Source organism: Equus przewalskii, chromosome 9 (genome assembly GCF_037783145.1).
Source record: "Equus przewalskii isolate Varuska chromosome 9, EquPr2, whole genome shotgun sequence".
Lineage (NCBI taxonomy): Eukaryota > Metazoa > Chordata > Mammalia > Perissodactyla > Equidae > Equus > Equus przewalskii.
Window position 1 is genome coordinate 75,344,025 of NC_091839.1, and position 14,236 is coordinate 75,358,260.

Consider the following 14,236-nt stretch of genomic DNA (forward strand, 5'->3'; position numbering starts at 1 on the left):
AACTGTGTGCTATCTTAAATAAATGACCATAAGCTCTTGCAAACTAAATGTTCTTAGGATAAAAACTTGCAGAAAACAAGTTTCATTAAGTATCTACATAATATAAAAATGACGAATTATATGCATACAGCTAATGAATTATATCACAATATATGTGCATGTAATGTACTGTGATTATGTACCTATAGCCTCCTGTTTATAAGAATAATAAATACCCAGTGTTCCAACAAAATATGCATGCAATTTAAATACTGAAAAGACATTTCCTAAGGTAGAGAGAAATGTGATAACTCATTATGCTTCGCAAAAACGTGATGTGACATAGGTGCATCAGTTGATTACTGAAAACAACATGGATCAAAAAGCTATTTAACAAGCAAAATTATACTGAGAAGCTAACATACTTGAGACTTAAATTCAAATAAAATGATATCTGTATAAGAGTTCATCTCTACAATGCATATTAACAAGGAAGCATTTGCACATTTATTCCCTTACACTATAACATAGAACAGTTTTTCATAACTTTCATTAGAAAGAAATATCTTACTTACTGAAGTATGCAGTCCTTTTAAGGAAGCACTTTGTCATGAAGTCTTGGGCCTAAATTTATTTCTATTGTAAATTCTAAGTGACTGACGTCCTGCTAAAATGCCATACTGCGAAAAGTGGGTGCTACGTTTCCCATTTCTACCATTTCAAATATAAGTATACTGGATAAAACAGAGCAGATAAATTTATAATCATGTTAATTCAGGAAAGAAAGGAAAATTCCTAGATGTCAAACCAAAGAGGGAAATTTAATTCAAGTTTAAGCTCAAGCAAAACTGAGCAACTAAGGTCATGGGGTTGGGGGTGGAAGGTTGTTCTTAGTCCTGAGATGGAGGTTAAAGTTTGGAGTTTTAATGGCCTCTCTAGGACTTGACACTAGGATTTATACTCACAGAGGAAATTGGAACGGAATTCACTTAATCACAAACTGTAGAAATGCTCCCTGACAGTGGAACAGGCAGTAGAAAATTCCACCTGCGAGCTGGGAGTGGCAGCTAGAAAATTTCCTCTTTCCCTTGGGGCTCTAGATGAGGGAAAACTGGTGTGCTGTGAGGAATCAAACCCCCAAACCTGTGTGCCACGGGGGAAGGGGGTCAGTTTTTTCTCCCTTTATGTTCTAGAATTCTTCGAGTCAGGCAAATAGTATTCCCAAAGGAAAGAAAGTACAGCCTCAACTGACAATGAGTTCAGCATAAAAGGGTACCTGTACAAAAGGAAAGTAGCTACAAAAGGAAATCAGAAGCCTCAAAAATCAGAATATTTGTACACTAAGAACTAGAAAGAATGGGATAGTCTGAAAGATATTGCGTAAACATAAAAATATGTTAATCATTTTATTATATCATTCAGAGAAATAAAAAGATGTAGAAAATGTATAATCATAAAAATATGATTAGAACATAAAAGAATAAAAAAGAAAAATAGGAAAAAATACAAAATAGAGCCCTATATTAAAATAAAAAAATAAGTGTTTGGAAAAGAAGTCAATGTAACTTAATTCTACAATAAAAAAATATATATAGCTGTTAAAATTTAAAATTCAGTGAATGGGTTGAACAAAAGATTAGAAACTGCTGGATAGAGAATCAGAAATACAGATCTGAGGCCATTACCTGTAAATTGACATAGGGAGGTAAAGAAATAAAAATAGGGGATGCAAAGCAGCTGATAGAATGAGATGGCTGATAGAATGATAAAGGTCAACATAAATTTAGCAGGAGTAGCCAAAGAGGAGATTAGATGAAGCTGGGGAGAAACAATATTCAAGGAATAATAAAGGAGAAAAGAGTTACGAAGAATTAAAGAAAATTATACATCCTCAGTTTGAAGAATATATAAAAGATATCCACCACCAGGGCTCATAGTAGAAAATCTGTCCACCAGTCAGGACAGAGAGAAAAATATTAAAACTAGAGACAAATATTAGATTATTATGTCTATCACTCACAGCCCAACTTCACTGAAAGAGCTGTTTAATGATGTATACGCTCGGTAAGAAGAATATTGAAGCTGGAGTTCTACCGGATTACAGAATATAAGACTCAGTCTATAAAAAGCAATAGCATTTCTATACCAGTGATAACCGATTAGAAAATGTAATGAAAATATTTAGAATAACAACAACAACTCTATGATATCCAGAAATAAATATTTTAAAGTGGAGATAATTTTTTAAAAGATTATTGAACATAAAATAAAATTTTAAATGAAGAGATAGCTGATAAAACCAGTTGCTGGGAAAATCTGGAGAAATGGAAATGCTTTCTACTGCTGTTATTAGATTGAATTAGCCCCACAATCTTAGGAGGGCAACATGGCATCATTCAGTGTCATTCAGATATTGGAACCGTGATAGTCAGCAACTCCACATCTAGACATTTACCCTAAAGAAACTCGTACAAGATACAGAAAGAAGTATATGAAAGGTGTTCAACGTAGACTTACTTGTTATGATGAAAATTTAAAAATCTAAATATTCATAAATCAGTAAGAAAAATAAAGTGTAGTATATTCCCGTAGTCTGATACAAGAAATAGTTCAAGTGAGTGAAATAGGTCCACGTGTATAAACATTGATCAATTTCAGAAACTTCAAGCAAAGTGAAGAAAACAAATGCCATAATATTATCATTTATGTAAAGTTATGAAACATGAAACAATTTTATATTGTGTGGATACACATATATAAATTTTAAAATTTTGAATATACTGATATGATGTGTACTAGTTTCAGAAGAGTAGTTAACTCTAGAGAAAGCGGGAAGGGACTAGAATGGAAGTGAAGTGAGATCCAGGTGTGCCTAAGTATTATTCCTTTAAAAATATATCTGAAACGCACAAGAAAAAATGTTAACGTTTTTTACCTCTAGGTTGTGAGTAATAGACAGTTGTCATATTATATGTACTTTTATGGCGCTTGAAAATAATTCCAAATTTAAAATTTGTTTAATTGAAGGAACGATTTCCTGATTTAAAAAGAGGTAACTAACATTCTTAATACAATATCAACTACTATCATCTTTACCCAAAAGATTTTCTGTTACATCCTTGTCTAGACAATGATATTAATGAACATCATCCTCATTATATTTTAAAATATGAAAGCAATACTAGCTCAAGACACAAAAATATTTACTAATTTTTTTGTTATTGCGAATCTTTATCTTCTTGTGAATTATAAGAGGCAAGCCAATTACAAATGTATGACAAGTCAATCGAATGTAAATTCTATTCTGACTCTTGGTATATATTTTAAGTTTCACATACTAGAAATTGGCTCTTGAAATTTGGTGTCATGTTAACCATTCAAAGTCAGTTGGATTGCAAGCTCTGATCAATAATATAAATTGACGTTGATCTAGGTAGGAACGTGTGCTTTTATTTTTAATGAAGTCTGAAAATAGAAAGATAAATAGCAAAGTAAAAGACCAGAAATCAAATTCTGTGTTTTCGTCTTGTTTTGCTTTGGGTTTTTTATTTCCCTTTGCATTAAGTCTTTATTGGCCCACAAGATTATGTGAGCTGACCTTGGCTTAACGCTCCAGAATGTTCTTGAGCTTCAGGCACTATCTTCCAGCCTTGCTTAAATTCCTTGAGTCACCAAGCTCTTTCTAACTCTGGAATTTTACAGATTCTATTCAGACTCCTGGGAAAACCTCACCTCTGGCCCTCTCTCTTTGCTGATCTAGGCATCTTTCAAGGCACAGCTCCACTTTCTCAGCAAAGCTCTCCTGAATCCCCCAATATAAATCATTCTCCTGCCATGATAAACTTGTTAACACCTTTTTCTTTTCTTTTATGATCTTTTCACAATTTATAATCCTGTTTAATGTCTATCTCACCTCAGTGATGACATGGATCCTATATGTTTTCTTCAGCATTGAACAATAAGAAGATAATATATGACTCATACATGAAAAAGAATGAAGGAAGAAAACTAAAAAATTGTGAAGCTTTGACAGTTGCTTAAACTGTCTGATTCGCATTTCTTAATCTGTAAAGTGATGATATTAAATCTTTCTTGCCTAACTCTCAATAGGTGTAATTATAAGCTTGAAGCCTTGTGCAAATGTAAAGTATAATCATAAATCCCTGATGGATTGCTTTTTTTTGTTTATCTATATTGCTGTTTTACTAGTAGAGATACGTTTCCACCCTTTTCCCTGATAAGATCTTTATGGCGTGTGCTAACATTTTTATTGGTTTTGGATTTTCCTCCTCTTTTCCACTTATGTACAGGAATGATCACCTCATTAACTTGTTAGGCTTGACCTTTGGGCATTTCTACAAAACACATTCATCTTATGTATTTGATCTCGAGTCTAAATTACAGATGGACAATTTTTAGCATAAAAAGTGTGGGCAGGAATTTGTCTACTGCAACAGCTACAGTTCAAAAATATTATGTTAATGAATTTTTTAATATTGAAAGCGAAGCTTATGAAAAGTGAGAACTAATTTTCTTTTATTTCCTTCTCTGCCTTTCTAACCCACCAACTATTTAATTTTTAGCCTTGGAACAGTATGCTCAACAAATACTGCTAATTAGCTAATCATCCTTCTTTTGGTAACTTCTTTTAACGCTAGGATGCATTAGAATGAAGGCTGTAAGAAAGGAAAATCAGTACTTGACTACAAACACCCCAAAAAACAAACATGACTGTGAAATTTCTGAAGCAATTATCACAAAAAATAACTTAAATGTCACTGGAGATATCCCTGGTAACTTCGTCAATAGAATTCCCGGTTGACTAACAGTCACAGTTAAACACGTCCTCCTGACATTGTACCTAATTTATCAGGAGTAGCTTCATGAGAGAGAATACAGGGAAGTTGCTGTGGCTCTATTTCTCCAGAGAAAAACTGTACTGAGGAAACTATAGCAAAAAGGAAATTGACGTCGACTCAACGGTGTCTGATGTCAAGAAAAAAAGACACTAGTAAGATCTTTCTAATTCAACTTTGCTTTTAGGGGAAAAGAATACCAAAGAAAAAAAAACGGCAGCCATTAAAAGTTTCTTTGCAGAAGAGGCCACGACATAGCTAATTAGATACTCAGCTAAATGTGTTCAACGGAAATACGTTCCTCCCTAAGGGGATGAAAATTTGTTCTTGAGGGGCAAATATATCATATTCATTTTATGTATAAGGCAAACATCCACACAATGCATCTGTACATACAGTATATCTATTATATTGAATTTATGGTGGGGATGATTATGAAAAAAATGACTGATGAGGCTCCTTAGGAGCATGATAAGGAAAAATAGATTGAGAACCACTGATCTAAAGTGAAATGACACTTCTATTATCATAATATGTAAGAGAATAAAAATAGTATATGGATTAATAATTTACAATGGAGAGATAATTGACAATTAGTTGCTATTTAATTTTTGTTAATACAACCAATTAGAATAATGTTTTAGGAACAAAGTATATTATTTGGTTTTAAGAAAATATAGTGATATAAAATAATATTAATCTCTAGAGTGGAAGTCTGGAGCATTCCGCACATTACCTATTTCATAGGCTTAGGTGTGAAAATGACCCTTAAATTTGTAAGTTAGAAAGAATCAATAACAGACTTTAAATAAGTAAAATGTTAAAATGAATTTACTGGATTGACAAGAGCTGCTCAATCTACATAGAGAGAGAATAGATTAGACCTCACTTTGTTTAGACAAATGGTTATAATTTCTAAAAAAATATTAAATTATAGGTTAAAAACTCTTTTAAAGTTTATCAGTACCAAAATGTGATAGAAATAATAGCTAAAGGAGAGAGAAATCTCATAATGACTAAAATAGCATTTAGGCTGGAAATTGCAAATTCTCGCCATCGTTAGATATTTAGGATCAATTATATTCACATCTGTGCTTTAGAAATTGAGTTGGATGGTGAGAAAGTATAAGGTTTGATCTCTGCATTCGAAGACCTTCATAATACAAATGTCAAGAAAAGAACAAAATGTTGGTTTTACTGTTTGCATTTATTTTAATAAATAACTCTTAGTAGGCATTCTTACATCTAAAAACATTTCAATTGGAGAAGACAGTGCCGCAGTAACCTGTTTTAATCCTATCAGGAAAACCTGATATACATCTTTTTCTCTCAGACCTTTGGCTTTTCTGTCTTGTATTTTCTTCATGGGGATGGAGGACTGGTGATAAGCTTGGTGTCAGACCCACAGCATGTACTCAGCACCCATCTTGGGGCAGAGACTTCTACCTTGAATTATACTTATGTGTTCACTCTCTTACTTCCTTTGATAACAATCCTCTTGAGGGCATTTTTATATTCCCTCTGGCATCTTGTATAATGCCTTGTATGTAATATCTCAGCTATGAATTGATGAATAAATAATAGTAGAGAATAAAGGAACAGTGAGATAATGTAAGAACATTTATTAATAATTTGATATTGATAGCAAAGAATATTAAATTTCTCAAAGTACTTCCACAAATTCCTCTGCTTTAGAGGGTTCGCTCTCAAGCTGAGAATCAAAAAAATTAAGTACTGGACCATTCATAGCAAGAGGATCTTCCAAGAATGAAACAGGAATACATTGAAGGGCGGCTTCGTGGATGACAGTGGTTGAGTCACAGAGAAATTTTGAAAAACCAGTTATGCACTTGGGAACCCATAAAAAGAACTGAGATCCAAGCTGCCAAGATCATGTATATTAGCAAACTTCTAGAAGGTGGGGAACCTTTATGTCTTTGAGGTGCTATAAAAGTCCTGGAACACTATGCTTCTCTGTTTGAATTTTGCCATGCTAAAATATCTAAAATATATTAAATGTCAAACTGAAAAATTCTCTAGTAATCACTGTTTTAAAACTAATATTTTTTAAATAAAACTTTGGAAAAACAATCCTTAAGCAAGAAATTACTCAGATATGTACTTAAATATGTATTTTCTCAAGAGAGGTTGGAAAAGGAAGTAGAACATGATATAGCTAATTCTCTCCATGTCGAGACTTGTCCACAAAGCTGAGTTCTAGCAAGCTAAAAATATTTTCTTCCTAATCCTTTATCTTCTTGCCAGCCTCGAAAGGTCCGATAACTAGGCCATAAGGAAGATATATAAGTAGGTTCTATAGCCACCATATTTACTATTTAGTTGTCTGTGGTAGAGCCTGAGAAAAATCAGAACCAAGCACTTTTCAACTGAATGAATCCAGCTCAATCTGATTAGGAGCTACCATGCACTAAAGAAAAGGAATGGTATAGACTCGGGAGTAAAGAAGTAGGAGTCTTGAAACTTAAAGTTGTGGTGTTAAGCTGACATGATGTGCAATCTTATGTAACGTCTATGCAAACATTGTAAGAGTTGAAAATTATTTGTGAAGAGGGTCGGAGTGAATTGGGCCCAGGGAGATAGAATAGGATAAGCTTGAGAACCTATAACAGAGTCTAAAATATTTTGACTCAAAGATTTGTGACAATAAACAAAGCAGAACTATCACTTGGCTAACCTGTTTGTATAGGTGTAGACATCCTATCATCATTCCCATAGTATGTTGGATGTCCCTAAGACTACCCTTATTTTCGCTGATTTACTGGAAGGACTCAGGGACCCAGTAGAGCTGTTATACTCATGTTTGTGGTTTATTCTAGTGAAAGGATACAGATTAAAATTAGCAATGACAAAAGGTGCACAAGGAAGAGTCCAGGAGAGACCAAGTGCAAGCTTCCACTTATCCTCTCCCAGTAGAATCATGCCGATACCACTTAATTCTCCCAGCAACAATGTGTAACAACATGTATGACGTATTGCCAACCAGGGAAGCTCACCAAAGTCTTGAGTCCAGGGTTTTTACTGGGGGTCAGTCATGGAGATATGGAGAACCCTATGACTGACCTTAACCACTCAGTCTCCAGTACCCCCAGAGGCGACACTGATACATCGTGGCCCAAAGCCCCACGTTAACAAAACTAGACCATAATCACATAAATCACATTGGTAGCATAAAATATTTGGAGTGACCCCTGGCCCCAGATATACAAAGCCAATCTTATCAGGCAGGATATTCCAAGGGCTTGTAGATTATCTCCAAAGAGCTGATCAAGGGACAGTCTTTACAATTCAGAATGTGCAGGCTTGGAGACTGCAAGCCTGTTGAGTTACCCTTTACTGCACCCTAGAGTAATGAAAGATTTCTTTGTTCCAGTGTCTCACATTTCATAGATATTTTACCAGCTAATGCCAACTTAAGTGCCTCAAGTATAGTTCTGTTGACTTTTCCCCTGCTGAATAACCTTTAATGACTTACCAGTTCTTAAAGGGAAAGATCCATATCTCTTAGGGTAAACTTACAGGTTCATTATCTGAAAGCAGGGACCCTGGAACCCAAGTAGCAAGTGAAGTGCCTAGCACAGAGGAAGTATTCGATGCATTTGTTTTGAAAGAATAAGTAACGGATGAACTTTCTACCCTTTGCGTTATTTCTTGTTCCCAGGATCTCTGCTAACATCACCCTCTCATTCTATCTCATCTAACAGGTCGAATTTTTAAACAATGCTTCATGATTTAGGTCAAAGTCCTCTCTGGTCAGAAAGTCTCCCCAAGCCTTCATAGCAGGAATCAGTCCCTCCTCCTCTGTGTTCCCATAATTTAACTTATTTCTGAGATGCACTTAATGTATTCCACTATGCATTATGGTTGATTGTTAATGTATCTTTTTACCCAACTCTAGATGTTGGCTTTTAAAGACAGGGACCTTGACCCACGGATTTTTATACTCCTGAGAATTTCTACCCTAATGTGTTGCTTCAGATTATTAAATTAAATTGAGTATTGCAATTATTTAATCATAATTTTTTCAGGGTCATACTACCAGGCTAAAACGGAGCTAAGGAAAATGTAACTAATGTCTAAAAATGTCTAATTGTTGAACTTAGCCTGAATCTCAAAAAAGTGGTACTATAAGGATTCAAATTAGAGTAAATGAGAAGTAGATTAGACCAAGCGCAGAAGAACACAGAGGCCACAACAGCTGTGCTGTGTCCTCAGTGGATAAGCTAAATTATAATTATAGGTATGTTTCATCTTTTCTGCCTCTATACTCCTCTGAAGACACTCTCAACTTCAGGGCTTTAGGAATTTATGTGTCACCATAGGTCTGAAATTAGTTTGACTAGCTTTGCTGTTATTTATCATCTTGAAATATCCAGAAACTACCTTAGAAATAAAAACTAGCAAGAATGTCAGTGGCAATCATTCAATTTGCGTACCTATCAGGAGGCTAAAGTTTCACACGTGAAATGCGCCTAAGGACACTCCTTTGTTTAGGCTCCCACCAACATAGAGGTGAAGTTGTGAGTGAGTCATAGAAATGGAGTCAAAAGTTAACTTTAAGTAAATTGTTTTCTTAGATACAAGGAGAACCTCTTTATTTGTTTATTCTTATAAATTTCTCTATTTTTTCATGGTGCTCTCTCTTCTATTTTTCCTCTTATATTCTCAGATCTTATCATCCCCATCTTCTGCCAATCTTGGTTTACTCAAAATATTTTGATTAAACATCTACTAGGTGCATAGCACTTCACTATGCCTGAAAAACACGACCACCAAGAGATCATTTAAACTTAATAAAATTGTCTTAGGTGAGTGCTCAATGTTGTCCCAGGAACCCTGCCATTTTCTGGTCCTATAAAGAGAACTAAAACAGGGTTTCCACCTCTGAATAGGTTATATAGCTGGAGAGAACAGTCCTAGAAGATACAGCGATGGCTTTTTTTGTGGTTATAATAGAGTAGTGTAGAAAGTGCTATGGGAATATAGTTGGGAGAGAAGTTAGTTCTCTAAGGAAAAGGAAAGCTTCAGAATTGAGGTAATAGGGGAATTCAAGGAAGAGGAAAAATGTGGAGCAAATGCAGGTGTAGGGATATTGAGAATCTGTTTCCTGGGAAGCAGGGAGCCTTCATTTAGAAGTTATTAGTCAAGATTGACCATTCTTTACATTGAGAGATTACACCCTCCCCACTTTTTTGTCATGTAGTCTGCTTTCCCTGACCTGAGTCCACATTATAGCCCCGCCTATAAATAAATAATTTTTCAGTATATTGAGACTAGGTTAATGAAATCAGCCTAGAGAGCAGTCACTGAACAAGAATTATTTTTTCCCATAGTGTCACCATATGATTAGCTGGTTATACCAATGTGTTAGAGGAAGCACTGAAAAATGAACCAGGGCAAACTTTCTTCCTGTTCTACTTAGTCTCATCAGGAAAATACTGCGGCTGTCTGCCCCAGTTTCTCCACCTGTCTGCTTCTTATGCTTGCCTCAGCTGTGTGTATTTTTAATGTGTAATATGAAAAGTATTTTACCATCTGTGTGATATCCACGTTCCATTATACAGCCACATATTAGTTTAATGCCTTTAATTTTATCACATATCATGTGTTCTAGGAGGAAGTAGTTCAACAACAGAGGATGGTGACCCAATCTGACCCCATTTTAGTCAGTCTAACTTACTGCTGTATTTATCATCATGACGTGTACTCTATGCCCTTGACATACATGAAGATCAAACTTGTAACCTTTAGTACAGTAGTGTCTAATATTCTTTCCCATCTATGTGGTTAAAAAGAATATAGCTTAATAAGGAGCTTTTGAGCAGATTTTTAAAAACATCATTCTACTTTATATATGTTTGAGAGGTAAAGTGAATAAAATACACTTCATATTTTCCTTAAACAGAAGTAGAGATGATTCTTTACTTTGAAGGGCATCTCTGTTGCTAATGCACCTCTCTATTTATAGGAGAACGTTGAAGGAGGAGACTGTAGTCGCTGCAAATCCGGCTTCTTCAATTTGCAAGAGGATAATCATAAAGGTTGTGACGAGTGTTTCTGTTCGGGGGTTTCAAACCGATGTCAGAGCTCCTACTGGACGTATGGCAATGTAAGCGACAGCCTTTTAATTCTGTGTGCCGCTCCTCGGGCCTGCTTGCTATTGTTATTCTTTTGTAAGAAATTTAAGGAGATTTTTTTTCTTGTAGTGAGCTTCTACTTCAAGTTATCACAAAGAAATGATGGAATTTTCTTTCAAATGCTATTTGTGTATCTCTGATCCAAGCCTTTAAAGTTTTGTTGGCAACAATGTGTACACTGGATCCTCCTGGAATAAGTAAACACTAGCCTTTTCAGGGTCCAAGATTAGTATGTGAAGCAGTAATGGAATTAATATTGTTTTAGCCACAAGGGCAGACGATTCAACAGAGAAAGCATCAGCTGATGATATGGAGAATTACGTATTCCATTCGCCAATGTTATTGGTATGTAAGTTAAGAAAGACTTCTTTATTATCTATATACATAGTACATATTACCCACCAGCCTTTAGTAACTATTTGATGTTGCACAGGCCCTTTCATTGTTAAAAGGGGACACTACATTTGAACATCTTCCTTCTTAAGTGATTTGAAAAGTTTCAAATTCTTACCTTTAGTAGTTATTGGGCTTTTCTTCCGCTAATATTAACATTTTTCCTTCCCACTTCCACTGCCCACCACCCTCCTGATGCCTTTCCAGCTCTTCAGACAGGGGTCTGTCTCCTCCTGGAAGACCTCTGAGAGGAAAATGGGAACTTCAGGGAATTTCAAATAGCCTGTGTGGTAGCACTTAAGAATGCAGAGTGGCAGGAAATGGGCTGGAGAAAGAGAAGCCTAGAGGGGACGTGGAAAACTACACCATATAGCCTTGAGTGTGCTCAAGAATTGGATTCTTATACTTGAAAAGTCACTGAAGGATTTTAGTAGGAGACTGATGTGATCAGGCTTGTGTTTACAAAGATCTCTGTTTCAATAAACAATCTTCCCAACACCCCTTCCTTTCAACTTTAATCAGCTAACTAATCTTTAACACAATTATCAAATATTTTTCTCTGCCTGCACTGCTCTTAAGTGATCTGAAAGGTTATGTGTAATTTCTGATTGTACTGTTGTGTCTAAATTTGAATCTATACATACTTTATCAATTGTGTTGTTTTCAGAGCAGATTGCATAGAACCAGCAGCAAACGGACATCTAGTCTAACTTCCTCCTCTTGTTTGTAGACTCCCCCCGCCCCCTCCCCCAGACTGCTCCATTAATAGATCAAAGTTTCATGGTTAGCAGAGAGCAGAGGTGGCACTCAACCTTGGTTCTCCGAAACTAGGTCCACTGATATTTTCATTTCAGAAAGTCTTCTGGAAAGAACTTCCTCTGAATCTCACTGTGCTGTCTTAGATGGCCTGAAGGTGATGTTGGAAAGGGACAAGAAGGAAGTAATATATATCTTATTGTCTAGCTAGCCAATAAGTTTTTACCTGGCCTGTCTTTCTCTTTTGAGCAGGGCAGTCCCAGCAATTCCACAGCTTTGGGAGATGCGGAATCAAGTGATCTCTACATGAAGAAATTTTTTTAAATATTTCCTCTATGTATCATCACCGTTACCATTCTGTTCCCCGCTCCCACATCACCAAACAGCTCACACACAGCTAGTGGGCTCCTGGTAGCTGCAAAACTAGTATCCAGTATTTTGGTAGGACAGTTTAAATTAGAATTGTAGCTGTCTACCTGCCCCTGGCTGGAATATAAGATGGAAAAGCAAATCATCATGTGTTCTCTAGTTCCTCCTTCGAGTTTCCTTTCTTTTCCAGGCCAAGGATCTAGGCTATGAGTCCCTATAGCACTTCTGACCTCATGAGCAGGAGTAGGTACAGTATTGTGAGCTGTGGTCACAGCAACAGGCTTGTGGATTTAAATGTCCTTAAGCCTCACAGTTGAAATTAAAATAAATGGGTAAAGGAGGAAATACTGAATGAAAATCCACCTTTCAGGCACTGGCATATCTCACTTCTTTTCTTCCTCTGCTTTACAAATACATGTATAACACCTTCTGAAATAATCTTTTCCATGAACAAAATGAAATTACTGGTGGAGTGAAAAATATGAAATTCAAAGTCCAGCTATAAGATAACCTATATAACATTATACACATTGTGTAATTTTGAATGAATTTATATTTTTGAGAAAGAGGTATTTGGAATCAATTTTTTTCAAAAGTATTGGTTCAATAAAAACAGATTATTTCATATTGCCATCCAAACTCCTAGAAACATCAAGAAAAAAACAACGAGCACCTATAATGAGTACATATGATAAATTTAATGATATTCACAACATATTTTTCTAAATATTTATCATTTTTTTTTTATTTCCAAAAAATGGACACTACAGGAATATGGAAGACAAAAGAGACTGATGGATTTTTTTTTTTTCCTCAGTGATGATGATTGTGTGTTTTCTTCCAGATACAAGACATGAGTGGCTGGTATCTGACTGACATCTCCGGCCACATTCGCGTGGCTCCCCGGCAGGGTGACTTACATCCACCTCAGCAGATCAGCATCAGCAGCTCGGAGGCCCGCCGTGCCCTGCCCCAGAGCTACTACTGGAGTGCCCCAGCTCCCTACCTGGGAAATAAAGTAAGTCCATGTGGCGTTTGCTTCTTGCTGCTTTGCTTTAACTGATCAATAAAGAGAATGGATTTTATTTAGTATTTCTTTAGAGAAAGATAAGATCAAGTATATACTGTATTGGATTGCCAGAACCAACTAAATCAGATGGAGTTGGATATTTCTCCCAGGCCCCATGGCCACGGCATCCCATAGTAGACAACTATACATAGTTAGTGTTCTGTGTAAACTTTTTGAATGAACGAATAAATTAATGGAGCCTTTAGGATATTTTCGAAAAACAAATTGTAGATAGTGGAAGAAACTTTGCTGTGTTTACTTGAAACGGCTGTTTTTCTAGAGCTGTCTACGATGCGATACTTACTGAAGTTTTCTTCATCCATTTCTATTTCACTTCAGAACTGATATTCAAGAGAGCTACTTTTCTACCTTGTGTGAATGTTAATTGGAAATGAAATTTATTACATACCTAACTTAATGCTTGCCGTGGAAGCTTATGTAAACAACATATTTCCTGGAGCTCAGAAAGCAAGTTACCCTAAAAGAAGTGCCAGATTGAAGGCACATGTTTATTTTAAAGCCCACTCACACACACATAAAAACACACACAGATAAACAAATGGAGCAGTCTCAGAAATGCAGGCGCTTTTTACCCCCCGTTTTGGATTAACTCTGCCTAGATGGGTGCCTTGATTTTTATCATTTTATTTTATTTGACT

The 14,236-nt window shown here is 35.7% G+C and overlaps 1 protein-coding gene across 2 annotated transcripts in view; it reads left to right on the forward strand.

Moving 5' to 3' along the window:
• LAMA2 (laminin subunit alpha 2) overlaps nt 1-14,236 on the forward strand; it is a 542,322-nt gene that overhangs the window by 246,393 nt on the left and 281,693 nt on the right. For both annotated transcript variants that reach the window (XM_070557039.1, XM_070557040.1), the window contains exons 11-12: nt 10,822-10,962; nt 13,353-13,526. In XM_070557039.1, coding sequence (XP_070413140.1) covers nt 10,822-10,962; nt 13,353-13,526 — 315 coding nt within the window. The remainder of the gene's footprint in view (nt 1-10,821; nt 10,963-13,352; nt 13,527-14,236) is intronic.